The following is an 18,328-nucleotide window of genomic DNA, read 5'->3' as shown; positions in this document are numbered from 1 at the left end:
AAAGATTATGTCTATTTTCCAATGTTAATGTATATACAGAAAGGAGAAGAAGAAAACTGATGCATTGAACCTACACAACGCAGCAGGTGTTTGGACAAATACTACCTTATTTAATCCTCACAAACATCCTTATCTCCATTGTACAGATGAAGTAAATGAGACTCAAAATGATTTATCCATGATCATACAGCACTCAAAGTCACTGGGATTCATATTCAAGACTGTTTATCCAAGAATTAATTTTACTAGACCATACTGCTGTGATAATACATCATATAGGAATATCTCTTTTCCTCAGTTTACACTCTGTGTTTGGTCTTAACTGAGGTACCTAGTTTCTAAACCAACAGGAAATACTTTAGAAATGTTTGGAATTACTAACTAAGGCAGAAGTTTTCTCATTGTGAATATCTGGTAAAAATTTTTACCTGCTTCCTCCCAGTCTCCTGCCTCTTCTTTATTATCTTCAGGTTTGCCCTGAGGACCATAATTTGCAGATACCCTCTACTATGCTTTGGTCTGCATTCCTGTGTGGCTGGGTGCCTCCTCATGATTGTTCCCTCAAAGTCTCAGTCCTTTTCTGAGCTTTATTACTACCATATAGAGCTCTGACATGGACAGAGTCTCCTAAATGCCTTAATTTTACAGTGTTTAGCAGTTCTCTGAGTATCTGTGAAATAAGGAAAATTAATTTTTAATTTTAAACTCACTCAGCTCTCACATACTAAGCACTTTAGGAGTACCGGTTACTATTTCAAATTGTTGCTGTAAAGACATGAAAGATTAACTTTAAGCCTAGAGTTTATATCTAGAAAAGAAAACAGAAAGGGACACTCAGGAAAAATAAAAATCAAACAATTAGGGAAGGAGAATACAGGGGGAAGTAAGAAATTCTGAAGCTATGGCATATGTTGCATCAGAGCCATTGTAAGTTTATATCAAATACTACTTTTCATTAATCTGCTTACTGTGACTACCACAAATGACTCTAGTGCATAAGAATTGAGAGAGATAACTCTAATCAGTGGCCACAGTGAAATTAGTTTCAAAATGCATTGACAATTGGTAAAGTACAAAGATACATCTTGAATATTTCTACATCCACCTGTCTATCTACCTACCAACCTATATACCTATTTGTCATCTATCAATTATCCTTCAGTTCTAATTAAAATCCAATGCCAAATATAACTGTGATATTAAATTGATTATTCTTCATACATATTGTGATCACTTTATTATCATGGATAACTAAGAATTAACACAAAAATAGCCCCCTTCACATTCTGAATTTTGTATCTTTAATGTATAAAATTTAAGAAGAAATCGTTTATGAGGAAAATACATCCTATAATTTTACTATAATTTTTTAAAAATATATACTGGTTCACATATGCTTCCTTTATTTCACCAATCATTATTACGTTGTACAAATATTTGTTGAGAGTCTACTATGAATAGGGACATAATGGCATTTGAAGTAAGCGGTTTAGGGAGATTTTTGATCTTGTGCCTATTTAGCTATAAAGCATTGGCAACTTGATTAGTTTGCAACGAATTTTAAACCTGCATATTGGGTGTGTCAAGACATGGGGAAAACTGGAATGGAGAATTGAGTTAGTAGTCAGATAATCCAAAGCAAAGACTTCCTCTTGAATGATCTATTAAATTGAGGTGAAACTATTTTACTAGAATTTTCTTTTTGATTGCCTCAATCTTTCGCTTCATACTGCATCTACAGACACAAGCTTGCTGATTAGTACAAGGTTATGTATGATACATTACGTTCATAACATCTAATATGAAGGATAATAGGCTGAAACATTCAGCCACGTGGAATTAGACTTCACATGCAATACAGTTTCAATATTCCTTGTATTCTTCCAATTGCTCAGAATATTCACCTGATATTCAACTTTAGGGTATTAGATTTAACAGAAAACAGTGTATTTATGAATTTTCTTGAAGTATAAAAAGAAGTCACGATAATATGCAACATACTTCCCTTATATGTTTATAAAATAAAGTTATGGTAATTGCCTTTGACATTTTAAAAATACACACCAAATTAAATGGAACTGACAGTATCACAGAAGTTCCCAAGAAGTCTCATACATGGGCTGAACTCTATGCAGTTGTTATTTATATAGGGCAAAATGGTTGAGTATCTGTTTGATTCATATAATTCCACCTAACTTAACTATAAAGCCTTAGTTTCCAGACTTTGACTTCCTGGTTTTGTGAGGAGTAGTACTTTCTTGTATAATTACAGATGACAATCATTCCTCTTCATCTTACAAGAGTTAATAATAGGAACAAAAATATACCTGTCAGAAAACCTCTATGGTTTATAGCCTATTACAAATAAAGAACTGAGACCAAGCTAACAATTCTGAATTGCCTTTTTAAAGAGAGAACCATACACATTCCATTCAGTTGTCTGAAAGAAGAGAAGAGCAGTCACTCCTTTTTGTTTTGGCTGGGAACATTTCAGTAATAACATTATCTGATATTGTTCAATCTGCAATCAATTACCAACCATCTTACTAGGCATCCAGTTCTTTTATGAGCACTGTAGCCCATTAAGTAGTCAAACCAGGTGTGAGGACCAAATTATTATTCTTCAAGTCAATGAGATAATGGCTTATGCAGGTTGACATAAGGAGTACCACAAAATATTTATTATTTATCATGTATACATTAAGAAAGTAAAATCAGCATGGGATGATCTCAGGAAAGCAATACATATTTTTTTGGATTAGACACTGAAGTAAAGTGAATGTATGATAAATTGACAAATTAACATTGTCAATGTTATGAAAAATGATGTAGCAAAAAAAATTAAGATGTATTTTCATTTTTGATAAGGGGTTTTTCCTATTATCTGTTAACTTCTTGTGTCTTTAATCTGTAAAATTAAGCACTAGTGTTACAGAAGCCCAAAGTGAGGGAAACTACTCACTTTCAGAATGTACACTAGAAGTTTAAAATTGCACCCAGATTTTTTGTCTCTTTTTTATTAGTAGGCCTCTGTTAATAGAGTAGTAGTTGCAAACACATACGTAGGTTTGCCAGTAACAACTCACAATTTGTGCAAAGTTGAGTCTTCGAAACTGAGCAAATTTGCTCTCAATTTCCCGCCAGCGCTTGCTGAGCTGGATCTGAGTTGGCTCCACTGCCATTGCGGCCCCATCCTCAGACAAGCCCTCAGCTTGCCTACGCACTGCATTCAGCTCCTCTTTCTTCTTCTGCAATTCCCGATCAATTTCCTATTGAGCAAAACCAATACAGGGCCCAGGGCAATTAGCTAACCATATCAACCGACTTGCAAGCAGCAAATACTTCTCTCAGAAATTTTAAAGGCTGTTGTCCCTTTATTGTCATCCTTTGAAATTTACAAATATGAAAGGCATGACTGTCATCCTCGTTCAATAATCCAAATATTATTTCTGTTATCCTTTGAATGCTTGGTTTTAGACATTCTAATTAAGTAAATATTTAAATTGGTCTAACATTTTCTTTCTTCTAAATTCCTCTGGTGTCTTGGGATTTGAATCAATTTGGAGTGATAACTCATTATTTATTAGGGACCATCCATATAGAATATAATTTAGAGGGTAAGTGAATAAGTCATTTATTTCCTTTTTAAAGGTTTGAGGAACTCAACAAAGAACGAAGCAAAATAAAAAGTGTAAAATAACAGAAAAAACATATTTAGACAATAAGCAAATAAATCTATAGAGATTTAACACTGATGTGAGAAGATGCTCTGATGAAATGAATGTGCTAACATGAGTAAGAAGTCGTCCATATACCGATAAGTCATTAGTTCATCTGGAACAAAGATACACAAAGTCAATTACAATTTTACCAGAAAACACATCACATTTCTTAAATCATTTTACATAGTCTGAAAGTAAAACATTTTATTCATTCAACATTATGTCAACTGAATAACACTTAATACATTTACTGAAAACAACACAGAATACAAAGAAATGCATCAAATCAAAGAGACCATTAATAGAAACAAGAACATCAACATTTTAAATACGATCTTCACAGGTTAAACTGTATAATAAAATCTGGTATTGACATTCTAAAACAACATTACCTTTATTTTCCTTTCATCTCTGGGTTCAGGTAGGCTGGCTAATTTTTTTTCAATGTCATCCAAGCATTTCAGGAGATCATCAGCCTGCCTCTTGTACTGATACCACTGATGAGAAATTTCTAGAGCCTTTTTTCTTCTTTGAGACCTCAAATCCTGTTCATGGTGCAGACATTATTAAAATATCAATATATATGTATAGTGCACTTCTGGCTGCAGTTATTTATCAAAATAATTTGTGTCCGTCATCTTTTTGTACAACTTAGGTTAACTTCATATTTATATGCAAAATATACAAAGACTTAATTAAATTGTGTATTCATGAGGCAGGGCCCATGTATAAGAAGCTAAGAAACCTGAATAACACACTTAAAGTATATTCTCTTACCACGTTCAAACTTGCTTAAAAATCTTGTCACATTTAATTGACTCTTAATGAGCTAATTGTTGTGTAGTTTATATGAAAGAGTGTAACATACGAATACAATTGACTTAACTAGATACAAACTCACAAACCTAGTGAGTTTGTATTTGACTTAAAATAGGTAAAATTCTAAAATGTATATCTTTAGCCTTGGGACTCATCAACAGAACTTTATGTACTCAACCAACATATATTCATGTTTGTAGAAGTGCCTACATAAGAATTTCATAGGCCATTAATATTTGATTATTAGAAATATAAAGCCATTTTAGCTCTCTTATAAACTGTTCCAAGCTGTATGTGTAGAAGTGTCACCATTGTTCATATATTTGTGAACATAACTAACAAAAAATTATGCTAGACAAATGCTTCTCCTTCCAAGGCTTGCATAGCCAAATTTATCTTACTGTACCAAATCATGCTCTAAATGCAAAACAATTAACTGTTTGAAAAAAGAAAACAGCAAGTGCATGCTTTCAAATCCATGTGATAAGACTAATTTAATAAATCTACAATGGGGGGAAATCAGTCATCATGCTCTTTGCGAGCACACACAATATCTTCTGTGATTAATAGAATTAGTCAAATGCCATTTTATAATTCATGGGAACATAAGCTCTGCATGCAGCTTTCATTTCTACAGAAATTAGCAATTAGGGTTTTATTCACAGGTTTAATTCAAGCTAAAAAACATAAATATCAGAAAACTTCTAAAAATTTCATTGCGTTGGAAAGTGTTGACCTTCTCTAAAATATTTCGTAAGGACCAGAATTCGAACCATTTGACAGGTTTAAAAAGTTATTGAATATGTTGGTATAGACTGGTTTGGCAAGTAGGGTTGATGACTTTGATTAATCACTTATAGCCTATATTTGCAAGAATGACCTATATTTCATTATCAAGTTTGTTTAAAATTGGGGATTTAAAACTTGCTGTACTTTTCATTTTATGTTGAATTTTCAAACCTTCTGAGGAGTCAGATCGAATGCTGCTTTTTTCAAAGGTAACAAGATACAGCCACGTGAATTAGAGTTGAGCCATGCCTTATTTGTGACATAACTCACATCTTTGCCAAGAGAAAGGGCTTGGTGGTCATAAATCTGAAACATCTTGCATTTCCTAGGCACAAAGTGATGCATAATATGTAAAATATTTAGAGACGTTATGTAGATTTCTTTAGAGGAATGCCAGATAACCATTAAACACTGCTATTCAGTAGGACACATGCCATCGTACTACCAGTGTAGATACTTCTGAAAGCTTGCTCACAGTTGGAAGGGTGTGAGTTACATAGCGTTCTGATTTTCTAGACACATTACGGTGTGCTTTTGCACTCCCTTGAGGAAGAGGCCTTTTCTGTTTACTATATTTATCAGCAGTTACCTTCAGAACACCTGCTGGCCAATTAGATTTTCCTTGTGGATTCCTTGCAGGCACAATATTGTGTAATTACATTCTCAGCAGTGTTTATTTGGTTGACTATAGGGGGAAAGGTTTTATTCTCTTATTTGCATGTAGAAAGCAGACTCCATCTACCTACTAGGTGGACCCACCTTCATAACTACATAGCTCCAAAGAGTGATTTACAATGAAAAGCTCAGCAATGAACAGTATTAGAAAATCAGCCATGCATGCAAATAGTGATTATTGCAAAGCATATACAAAAAAAAAAAAGGTTCTTTCACAAAACTTTCTACTTGTCTACTCTCTAGAACTTCCTAGATATTGTTATAGAAAAATTAAGTTTATCCTGCTCTTCCTGCACAATCCAGATGAGTCACGTGGGAACTTGAAGTCATATACTACACTGCTTAATATGAAAGTAGCCGTTCTTATTCAAAGGCAGTAAGATTATTTTTGAGGATTCCTATATAAATGAAATTCGACTTTTGTAGATAGTGAGTTGCAAAGAGTGACTTTCTTAACGGCATAAGAAAGTTTTAAAAATAAATAAATGAAAAGAATCCAGGACTTATTAAACAAGTATCAGGTTACCAAAAAATTGGACCTAATGCAAATAAAATCAATTAAGTAAAGAAAGTAGGAATAATGGATACATGTAGATTGGTTATTCTGGCAGTTAGGCAGGTTTTTTTTTTAATATAAAGTAACTGATAAAAATAAAGCATAATAGAAGATTAAATGTGTAAGTACTATGAATGCAATTCCATCTTTCGAGTACTACTTAGAAAAATCTGTCTTTAAAAAGTCATAATTTTTAAGCAACACATCTTTCAAAATCAAACACCACTCAAAAATGTTAAATAAAGCACACACGTTGAGCAGAAAAAGTGAATTTCTGATGACTAAGAGTCTTAAGCAGATTTTATTAATGCACAATATATTTTACCCTATATATTAAAAAAAATCACAGGCAAGGTATATTATAATTTTAGCTCTAATACCTTGAGAGCATTATGTTTTGTCTGTAACAGCTGCTGTTTTATCTTTATTTCCTCTCGCTTTCTCTCATCTGTGATTCTTTGTTGTAAGTTGTCTCCTCTTTGCAACAATTCTTTTACAGTACCCTCATTGTCTTCATTCTGATTAAAAACAACAAGTACAGTCTTCATTTTGGTTTTTAAAAAGCTGTACATTGTTAACAGAGATAATAAGACATGTTATTTAAACACACACAAAAAAATCCAATTTAAAACTTTCATGGAATGTTATAAGATACTGTGCTCATAGCCTTTCTTTTACATTTTGTACTTTAGGTTTTAAAATTAGTTTCCTCCCATCTAGTTGTAAAGAACACATTTTTAGGGGCACCTGTAGAAAGATGGGGGAGTGTGGTACTTCATCATGTCAGACAAGTCATGAATTACTGTGAAAATATTCTTTTGGCTTTTTTAGTGTAGTTCTAGAAATTAAAAAATTAGAGAAATGAGCTAATGTTTTTATAATGTTAACTGATCCATAAAAGAATACAGATGTGTATTTGTGACTGAGATAACAGATCTGAAAATATTAACACACAACTACATGAAACTATTTTGTTTTAAATGTACACTAATTCCTATCTAATAATTGCTGCTTCATTTCTGAAACCTACATGCCCAATAGGAGAAATATCAAGATATTAATAAAAATGATGTGTTAAATTACCATAAAATAATTACTAAAATATCTCATATATGCATGTTAATTTTAAATAAATATGATCAAATAACATTAAAATACGGATTGGAAAATGGCTTTAAACATTTTCAATGGGTATTTTGTTCCTTTAGACTGCAAGAACAATATCTTAATTTTCTTTACTTCGAAACAAAATGTTTTGAATAAATGCTGGTCTAATACAGTCACATATATGGCCATGTGATTTTTCACCTTTAGTTTTCTGTCTTTCAACTCAAAATGTGAAAACTTTATATCAAGTTGTCTCACCATGTAATGGTACTCAAGGTACACTGATGACATAAGGAAAACAAAAAATAAATTTCAAAACTCATACGTATTTGTGTGTGTGTATTACAATTAAAGGAATTACATATTATATATTTAAATCTATAATGCACAAACTTCAACACACAACTGAGGACTTATTCATTTTGTATGGGGAAATGGGATTATTTTTGTCAGAGACTGGTCAATAATCTAAAGAAATGTACAGCATAATATAGACACATTATATATTTATCATCATATAGGCACATTATATACTTAAAGTCTGTGAAAGACTTCACTTATTTTAAAATGTACTGTAAAAGTCTGTAGCATTTTCTAAGACTGAGGACAAAAACAAAAACAAAAAAATTTAAAAACCCACTTCACTTCTTTCCCTATACCAGCTGAGGGCTCTAGGGCAGTTGGTGGTCAGCCCAAGAGGTAAGCAGTACTTTTTTTCATCTTGGTGCCCTCTGGTTTCTTCTTTGACCTGAAGTAGAGATTGCTGTAACTCAGAAACTTGGAAAGCCTCTTCTTTCTTTCCACAAGCTAAGTTGGCAAGGTCACCAAACCCCATACATAGGGAGTACTGACTGAGGCAGCTCCAGGAAGTGGGAACTAAGATTGGTGGAAATAGTTCTCCTATTGCTTCATACTTATTACCTAAAATTTATATATTGCCTTCTGATGTCACTTTCAAGCACTGTCTGAGAAGGCTCTAGCACTGATAAATGTAAAGGTTAAGAATGCCACAGAGGTGATGGCAGTGGAAGAGGGGAAAAACTGTGAAAAGGAGGATGAAGAGAGAAACAAAAGTCAGTTAATAAGGATGTGATATAAAAATATTCAAGCCAGAGAGAATTATAGTAGGTATTTTGAAATTAGTTGGGATTGAAGGAGAATATTCTGAGGCTGGGAATAGCCCACATGATCATATTTCTTTACTCCCATGAAATAAGCAGCATAAATTTATACAAATTTTAGACATATACTAACTAATCAACTATTTGGTAAAACAACTTTGTGTGAAATTGTAATAAATAATGTTCATACTATGCATTATTCCCTCTTCATTGAAAAAAATGTTATACTACCAAAAACATTGCTGATACAAAGTGTCAGTCATCTATGATAGTTGAGTATTTTATTAAATGTTTAGTTTATTTTATGATTTGACTCCTGTTTTACAATTACATTTTGCCCTTGATAAGTTCAAAAGTAGGACAGGTCAAAAGAAAATTGCTGAGCTATTTATTAGAAACCGTAAGTGCTCCTATATTACCATACCATAGTAACTCAGCATTCGTAATAAAAGGTCAACAAGAATACTCTGCATTTATAAAATCATTAGAATCATAAAATGTGTAAGATGTTTTCTGAAAATTCAGTTGGAGACTTGGGTTATATAATTTCTTTCCAAATATTTATTTCCACTCCTAGTTCATTCACACTTTTATCACAACCAATTTACCATATCTTTATTGAAGTCTTCCTCTTTCAGATTCACCCCCTGCTGAATTTCAGCCTCCAGTGGTTCAAGCAATTTTTGTATATCTGAGTTAAACTGCTCCAATTCCTTCAAAGGAATGGAGGCCTAAAAAAAAAGATAGTGCTAATTTAAATCAAAATTACTTTTTATTAGAAACATAAACCAAAATACATTTATTCAACCTCCTGTTGCTAAACTAATCACATGCATTATGTTTCCATATTATGTTTTATGAAGGGTTTTGAAATACAACTGGAAAAGTACCTGAGGATGCAAATAAGGGGAAACATTTAACATCACCAGAGCTGAACATACATGCAAGATAGTACAATTCATCATTTGGTGATATCGACAACAGTCAATTTACAGATACATTTGAATGGGCTAATTCTTAATATTCTAAAGTCAAATTTGATCTTATTTTAAATATTATGATATAAATACATTTGGTTAAATATGCCTCATCAGAAATTGCCTCATTCATCAAATAACAGTAACCTCAGATAGAAATGAAGAACTGTCATCTTAATCCCTAGAAAAACTACAAGGCAATCTGCTCAGATGTTTTAAATGACATTTTTAGCACAGCACAATTGACAAGCATGCTCTTCTAAGACAAACAATGCCATTAACTTGCCTTAGGAACAGTTTTGTCGGTGATGCAAATAAATTCAAACAAATGAACCTAATATATTTTACATAAAGAATCTATACTTTTCAACCTTGGAAACATCAAAGTTTCTTTACTTTTGAATTGATAATGACCATGATCTCAAAAAACTTTAGAATCCTTTGACTTTCTAAACAAAACCCTTGAAAAGGAGTGATAAGTGAAAAGACATGGAACATCAAATATATATTCAAAAAAGTGGGCAAGATTTAGTTATTAAATTCTGTTAATAAAATACATTGATGCTCTCTCAACCTTTATGCTGTATTTCTTTCCATTAAAACACTAGAAAATATTTTATATGTGATAGCTTTTGAAAACTCACAGTTGACATACAGAGTTCTGATTTGCTTTCAGAGCTAAAACTTTTTACTTTTGTAAAACCAATTCAGTAATGACCCCTGTGTCTTATGCCAGGACGATTACATTCACCAAGTTTGGTCCCCACCTACCCTTCCCCAGTCACATTCCCAGGCAGAGGTTGAATTTTTATTAGATGGCAATTTCTTGTGAACAATACGGATAAGAGTAAAAGAAAAAATTAAATATCTAAAGGTAATAATCTGTCACTACTGAAGAAGTGAATAATCAAATGCTATTCATGATGACATGATTCTCATATGCATCATGCATAACCACATATCTTCTAGGTACTTCTACACACCCATGAAATGATTTATAATTTTAAGTGACCTATTATGGTAACAGTTTTTAAAACCTAATGATCATTTGCCATTTGAAATATGAGTTATTTGAACCAGTATAGATTGGTAGTGCTATAAACATGCTTAAAGTTTCAATTTCTGTATTATTAGCAATTATTGTACTTTAAAATCATACATTGTTTACATGATAAAAGTAAAAAGATTTACATCCTTTAGGATTATAACTGAATAATTATCAATTTGGTAATATTTTGTTATTAAATGGTTGTTCACATTTGCTAATATTTAATGAAATCAACTGTTCTATGTGATTTTGTGAATATATAATGATAAATCATGCTTAAAATAACGTCTATTGTGTACTTGGATGTCAGAAGAACATAGGTCTATTTGCATTCAGATTTACCTGTTTTATTCCACTGCTTCTTCTCTAGCTTCTCTCTCCATGAATTTAACTTCTATGAATTTAAGATACAATTTTCTATGAATTTAACAATATTTTATATGTTCCAAATCTTCACCCTAAGCTGTTATCTCACTTTTGAATTCCCATCTAGACTCTCCAATAGCCAGCTGAATTTTCACTTGAAGTTTGACATTTGTAGTATGGAGTTCATTATCTTTTCCCCAAATTACTTACAATACTAAATTCCCTAGTTCTGTTAATAGAAGACCATTTCTCTCAGTCATTCAGATGTAAAACATAAGTCATGTTATTTTTTAATATCTCACTCTAATGTCTAACAAATATCAAGAGTCAATTGACTTGCTATGATCCACTTGCTTTGTATTCCCAGAGGCTCCATCGTTGTTCCTGGTCCTCACACAAAACTAAAGCAGTAAGCTTTGAACAGATGTAAAATCTCCTTTCAGTCAAACCAGTTACAGCCTGTGCCCAATGATCAGCTTACTATGTTTCAAAAACCTTTCTTTCATTATGCTATTTATTTGCTGAAGAACCTTCTGCATCTACTGAGTATAAATAAAGTCCAAACTCCAGCACAGCAGTCAAGGCTTCCCCTAATCTTGCCCCAAAGACTTTCCAGCCTTATTTAAGTGTTCCTAATATAGACCTTTTTTTGCGGGTCATTTGGTGACCTTCTGTTATGCCTCCTTCAATGCCCTTAGAATACTTTTCATCTTCTGGTGAAGAACATAAACTTCTGTATGAGAATGCATGGATTGAATCTGAGCTCTACTATTTGCTAGCTGAGGGAATTTAGACAAGTTATTTATCCTCATTGAACCTCAGTTTCTTTATAACATGGAGATAAGACGAATATCCACCTCATAGGGCTGTTACTAAGATCAAATATGTTAGAATGGTGTCTGGTATGTAATAAAAACTTAATAAATGTTGACTATTATTTTCTCTCAAAATTCTATGCATTCATCCAATATAAATACATGCTCTATAAATCTTGGGTCTTATTTGTTTCCTCTCAAAATCCTAATCATCCATTGGCTCAGTTCAAACCCTTACTCCCTTGAAATCTATAGTTTTAAAGGATAAAATAAATGCTTATTGATATAATGAGTCTTTATTTTACCAAGGGATTTGACGAAATCATAACATTGTAATGGTGAATATGGAGGATTTTAGATTCCAGTTTGGTGGAGTTACATAATTCTGAAGAACAAAACTACTAATTAATTTATCTGCAGCGATATAGAAAGTGGTATCATGGCCTTGCATTTAGTTTACAGTGTGCAGTTTTTTTTTTTTTTTTAATCAGGAATTATTTGGAGACAGAAAAGGCATACAACAGGTACAGTGAGTGGGGTGTGTTGCCTAGACATCCTATGGAGTTGCGTTTCTCATGTTCAACCTAGAGCCATTCCTGGTACATAGTAAATATTCACAAGTAAATGTTTCCTGAAAAAATAAGTGAACAAAAGACTAATAATTGAGAGCCAAAATAGACATTTCAAGGAGCTTTTTTAGTGACATGGAATTTTAAATAACACAATTTCCATGTAGAAATTTCAAAAGACCTGACTGGTTAGCATCATATGAGTATGTATGTTAACTGCTGCCCAAATATTAAGGAACATGATACCACCAGGTAAACATAAAAAAGGGGAAAGATGTAAAAAGAGCTTTGGGAGAGACTACCAAAAAATTGCATTGGGAGTTATACCTGATGTAAATGACGAGTTGATGGGTGCAGCACACCAACATGGCACAAGTATACATATGTAGCAAACCTGCACGTTGTGCACATGTACCCTACAACTTGAAGTTTAATAATAATAAATAAATTTAAAAAAAAAATTATTCGGGCAAGATAATGGAAACTTAGACTTCTTTAGTTCAATGTGTAGGATCTAGATTTTCCAATAAAAGACTACCGTGCATTTTGTTAAAAAAATTATGAAGATTAAGAATTTGAGTAGTTTTATTTTGTGTGGTTTCAAAGTGATTAACTATAATCAGTGGGCAAAAATTATTTGGAGCCTAAATTTTAGGCTTATATAAGAACATCTGATTAGGATTGCAATTTTTTAAAAACACACTGATTTTAAAGTAATGCTAAATGTTTGTAAGCAGAGACTAGATAATGATGCATTCAGTCACATTTTAGGAACAAAATCCTTTTCACACAGATACTTTCTTAAAATTTTATAACCTTACAGTAAGTTCTTGTCTCTAAATTCAAGTAGAACTTTTATAGTAGTGCAGGTCAACAGAAATATAATACAAGCCACATACATGTAATTTTAAATATTCTAGTTGCCATAGTAAAAAATAAAAAAGGGATAAAATTAATTTTAATTTTATTTCACTGAGCTGTCCAAATTATCATATAAACTCATAATCAATATAAGAATATAAATATTTCACACTTTATATTGTCTTCAAAACCCACACATATTTTACACTTATTTATACATCTTAACTTGGAGTAGCCAAATTTCTAAAATTCAGTGGCCACATGTGGTTTGTGACCACCTTATTGGGCAGTCTACAGCTTTATTAACTATTATAACATTGAAAAGAACTAATAGCTCATAATTACTATGAATAAAATAGTGATGTTTTGTTTATAACTTGTGGTGAATGTGGATTATTCTTACAGTATCAGTCTTATTATCTTGCATTATGTTTTCTGAGTGAAATTTTCAGGCAGTCCTCGGGGTATAGGAAAAATTATGGGAGTGGGATTAACCTGTTATTTCAGGAGTTTCTATTCTCATTTATGTGTATCTTAGTTTGTGTTGCACTACTTTCTTACAGACATGAATATAATATTATTTGGCTTTCAAAGATATATGCTTTGTCTCTCTAAATAAATTTTCCATCCTTAAAGTTGGCAATATGTCTTATACTACTCTATTTTCCAGTGAAAACACAGCCTTTTATTTTATACAGAAAAAGGTGCTTATTATATCAATCAGTAGTTTTAGAACTACCTATATTTAATTAACCAGTGACCAATTTTATAACCAAAATAAGTTTATCAAACCAATTATTATTTTAGCTATGTTATTGGCAGGATAGCACCAGCCATTTGACAGCCATATGATTAATAGTCTTTGGACACAAAGCGTTGAAAAATAATTCATTGTTTTTCTTAAGAGTTCACTAGTTCAGCATTAGGTTATGCCCATTCTAAAATAGGAAACACTTTCCCACCCAATTAAAATTTTACATGTCATTCCTTGGTCTTCACTGTCTTTGTAACTTGGAATTCTTACGCAACTTTATAACGGAAACATACAGTAAGAGAGCATTTATAATTTAACAGCTCATTCTTGACTCACCAAATTTTAAAATGCAAAGTATATCATGCCTGATTTTCAATTCAGAATTATGATAAATTGTCTAAAACAGTTGAAAGCAATGGCTGATAAATCATCTTAGTTACTGGGTAAGTTACTTCTATTGACTTTAAAGGAAATAGATGACCACAAAAGAACTAGAATCACAATTAAATCACACAATGTTAGACAGTGCACACAAAATAGGTTTTGGTTATATAGAAAATGATCAAACAAAAGTTATAATATTGTATGAGAAAATATATACCAAGCATAGGTTCTGGACACTTTGATTTTTTACTTACCTTTTAAGAGCTTTAGCATGACTGTGCAGTCATACAAAATACATATAAATTAGAACACAGGGAAGTATAATAAATGGGTAAATGGACACATAAAGAAGAGACAGAGAAACTGAGAAAGACAACACTTTGTTTTCCTTGATTTTTTAATGTTTCAAATTGCTTAACAACTATTAATTGTGCTTTGTTGGATTACTTAAGGATTAATGAAATTTAAGGCTCTGTTGAAGTTTTGGCATTAAAGCTGACTTTTATAACAAGTTAACAAAGAATAACAGACTGAAGAAAAGCAAGATCAATTACAAACTGATTCACTGTAAATTGAAAGCATTCAAAATTACTCAGATACACTTTATTAGTTTTAAAATGGAAGCTTTCCTTGGTTAAATATTACTTTGGCATGCATAGATACACTAGCATAATAATGACTGTGTTTACACAGACAGCAAGTAAACATTTGTTAATCTGGACTATGGAATCTTAATAATCATGATAAGTTACCACTATATTCAAATCACACTAAAACCTAAATTGAAAATAAATAATCCAAGTGCTACAGATTGGTTTAAAATTGCTTCAAATCCATCAGTCTCCTTTTTCCATTCTGTAGCTTTGAAAATTTATTTATCATTACAATATTGATATAGAAAAATAAGAAGAATTCATGGAAACCAACATGAAAAATTTCAAGGACAAGCAACACCCTATAGTACAGAAAAGACAGACTACTGATATGATATGAAGAGTTATTTCACATCATTCTATCTGCAGAGGAAAAGAACTTACAAAAATATATAAAAGTATTGGAAAGATACATCTATGCTAGAAGAAAGATTATTTAAAATATGGTTTATAAACTTATTTATTCTATTATTTTAAAGTTATTAGAGCAGACTACAAGAAAATGTAAGAAATATTATGTTTAAATAAATTGTCTCCAAATAGTGACATTTCATTGATTGCATTCTTTTGAGAATAGGTAAAGTACTGGTTTACCTTTAACGCTTTGGTGATAAAAATGTGAAAATGTAACTAATTTGTGAGGCTAATTAGAGGATATTGCCCAGTAGATTTCAACTGATTTTGTATTGATGAGGTTAATTTCATGCTTGCACATTTTAAAATTGGATGCAAAATATATTCATGGGTCAAGTACCTACTGCCTACTGTCTACCTTTTATAAAGTTTAACTTAGAATAGTTATCTATTTCACAATTACATGAGTTTTTGGAGTAGGAAATGAATTAAAAGGGGAAAACATTTAACTCTAAAATATATAGGGGAGATAAATATAAAGCAAAAACATAACACTTTAAGCAATTTTGTATTTTAAACTTTCTTTTGCTTTACTTAAGTTGTTTTCCTATTTCTTCCATTCCCCCTTCCTTCTTCCATTTCTTCCTCCCTGCCAACTTTTGTTGTTCTCATTTTTAATACAAAAAGTGTAACAAAATCACTGTATTTGCAATGAAACTGGGTATGTTCACACTAACGCATAGTAGACCAACAAATAATATTTGATGATATAGAGGCAGTAAACTATGCTGAGTCAGCATACTGAAGTGGACAAAGCAATGGACTGAGATCTAATATTTTCTAATCAGACTGTCTAACTGTGAGAACTTGGGCAACTCATTGACTCTCTCATAACCTGCTATAAATATCTGAAAGTCTCTGGTACAAAGCAGAATTGCTTTTCATCTACTGACATTGATCAGGGGATTAATTTTCCTTTATCAAAGGAGAACAATCAAAATTCACCAAATAGCTTTAATTATTTCAAATGTTATGCTAACAAGACCCAGATAATTTTATCAAATGACACTGCTCACCAAACTCAATTACACATCTACTTTAAAAATATTTTACATGATTACCAAAGGGATTTATTAGCAAAGTTTCAATGGAATTAACCTTGTTATACGGTAACCAATTACACATGTGGAAAAATAGGCTAGCATAAAAATTATGTTGTTAGGTTCATATTTTTCTTATTCATGGCAGTAAAATAAAATTTGCAGATATTATATAGTTTGAAACAGTGATCTGTTACTATTACCTGAAGATATTAGCTGTAAATATTACATATTTAATACTCTACAAATTATGCAATATTTACAAGTCTTCACCTCAGTTTTCATCTATTTTTTATAGAAAATTGTACTAAAATGAATATTTATATACCTACAATGTACCTACAAAAATTTAAAAAATTAAATTAAAAGAATATATATAACAAGAATACTGTGCCAACCTACAAAAATTTAAAAAGTAAAAGACTATAGCAAGAATACTGTGCCAATTAACAAACAATATTATTTTCCATCATAGAAGGTGTTAAGTTATAAGAGATTGTGAAATATCAATATATTTGGATGGACAAATCTGACTACAGAAAATTAAGCTTTAGTTAAAATTTTTCAATCCAATAAATCTTCATTTGACCTTCTAGATCACATTTATAAAATGCATCATTTATTTCCCACTGAAGTTTAGGAGAGCCAAAATAATTAAATTACTGTTTAACTATTTTCCACATATAGAACCATATTTTAAGACAGATTAGGCCCAATCATGTGTTTCTTTTTCTTGATATATTCTACATTACATGGGAAAGTCACTGACTCTCTCATAGCCTCCTATAAACTCATGAAACTCTCTCATCCAAAGAATGATTACTTTTATATCTTCTGACACCGATTGGAAGTAAAAAACAAAACTTGATAATTTATAATTATTACAGCAATTAAACAATGATTATTTATTTGATGCCCAATTGTCCAAATTTCATATTACAATTGCAATACATATATATAGAAACTGCTACATGAATAGTGGTTTTCAAGGCCCATATGGAAATTATGCTACATATGCTACATATAGAACATATGCTACATATATCCTATACCAAATAAGTCTTAGTAAAGGATCAAAGTCAGAGAGAAAATAAGTTCACTTTTTTCTGGTTAGTATCAATTTCAGAATAAATAATTTAACATTTCAGCTCCTTAGAACAGTGAAGTATATCTAAATCTCTAGAAAAATACAATCTAAGCAAATTTTATGTATAAATTACATAATATTTTATAACAAGTAAAATAATTGCCTTTATTAATAGGACATACCTAAAGTTTGTTTAGTCAAAATTATTCTGCAGCTAAGTATTACAACAATAAAAATATAACTTGATGCATATTTTATTACTGAAATTTATTTATTTTTTTTATTTTTGAGATGGAATCTCACTCTGTCAGCCAAGCTGGGGTGCAGCGTCGTGATCTCGGCTCATTGCAACCTCCGTCTCCTGGGTTCAAGCAATTTCCGTCCTCAGCCTCCCGAGTAGCAGGGATTACAAGGCACCCACCACCACGCCCGGCTATTTTTGCATTTTTAGTAGAGAGGGGGTTTTGCCATGTTGGCCACTTTGGTCCTGAACTCCTGACTTCAGGTGATCTGCCTGCCTCGGCCTCCCAAAGTGTTGGGATTACAAGCGTGAGCCACCGCACCAGGCCTA

General features: G+C 31.7%; 1 protein-coding gene across 2 annotated transcripts in view; it reads right to left on the bottom strand.

The window, feature by feature from the left end:
• The window catches only part of DMD (dystrophin), a 2,258,239-nt gene that overhangs the window by 1,240,081 nt on the left and 999,830 nt on the right, over window positions 1–18,328 (bottom strand). For both annotated transcript variants that reach the window (XM_037986581.2, XM_073013821.1), the window contains exons 38-41: window positions 9,398–9,520; window positions 6,942–7,079; window positions 4,115–4,267; window positions 3,087–3,269 (exon numbers count right to left, since the gene is read on the bottom strand). In XM_037986581.2, the coding sequence (XP_037842509.2) occupies window positions 3,087–3,269; window positions 4,115–4,267; window positions 6,942–7,079; window positions 9,398–9,520 (597 nt within the window). The remainder of the gene's footprint in view (window positions 1–3,086; window positions 3,270–4,114; window positions 4,268–6,941; window positions 7,080–9,397; window positions 9,521–18,328) is intronic.

The sequence above is a fragment of the Chlorocebus sabaeus genome, chromosome X, assembly GCF_047675955.1.
Source record: "Chlorocebus sabaeus isolate Y175 chromosome X, mChlSab1.0.hap1, whole genome shotgun sequence".
Taxonomy (NCBI): Eukaryota; Metazoa; Chordata; class Mammalia; order Primates; family Cercopithecidae; genus Chlorocebus; species Chlorocebus sabaeus.
Note: the sequence above shows the minus strand (reverse complement) of the source record. Positions and strands in the feature narration are given on the sequence as shown.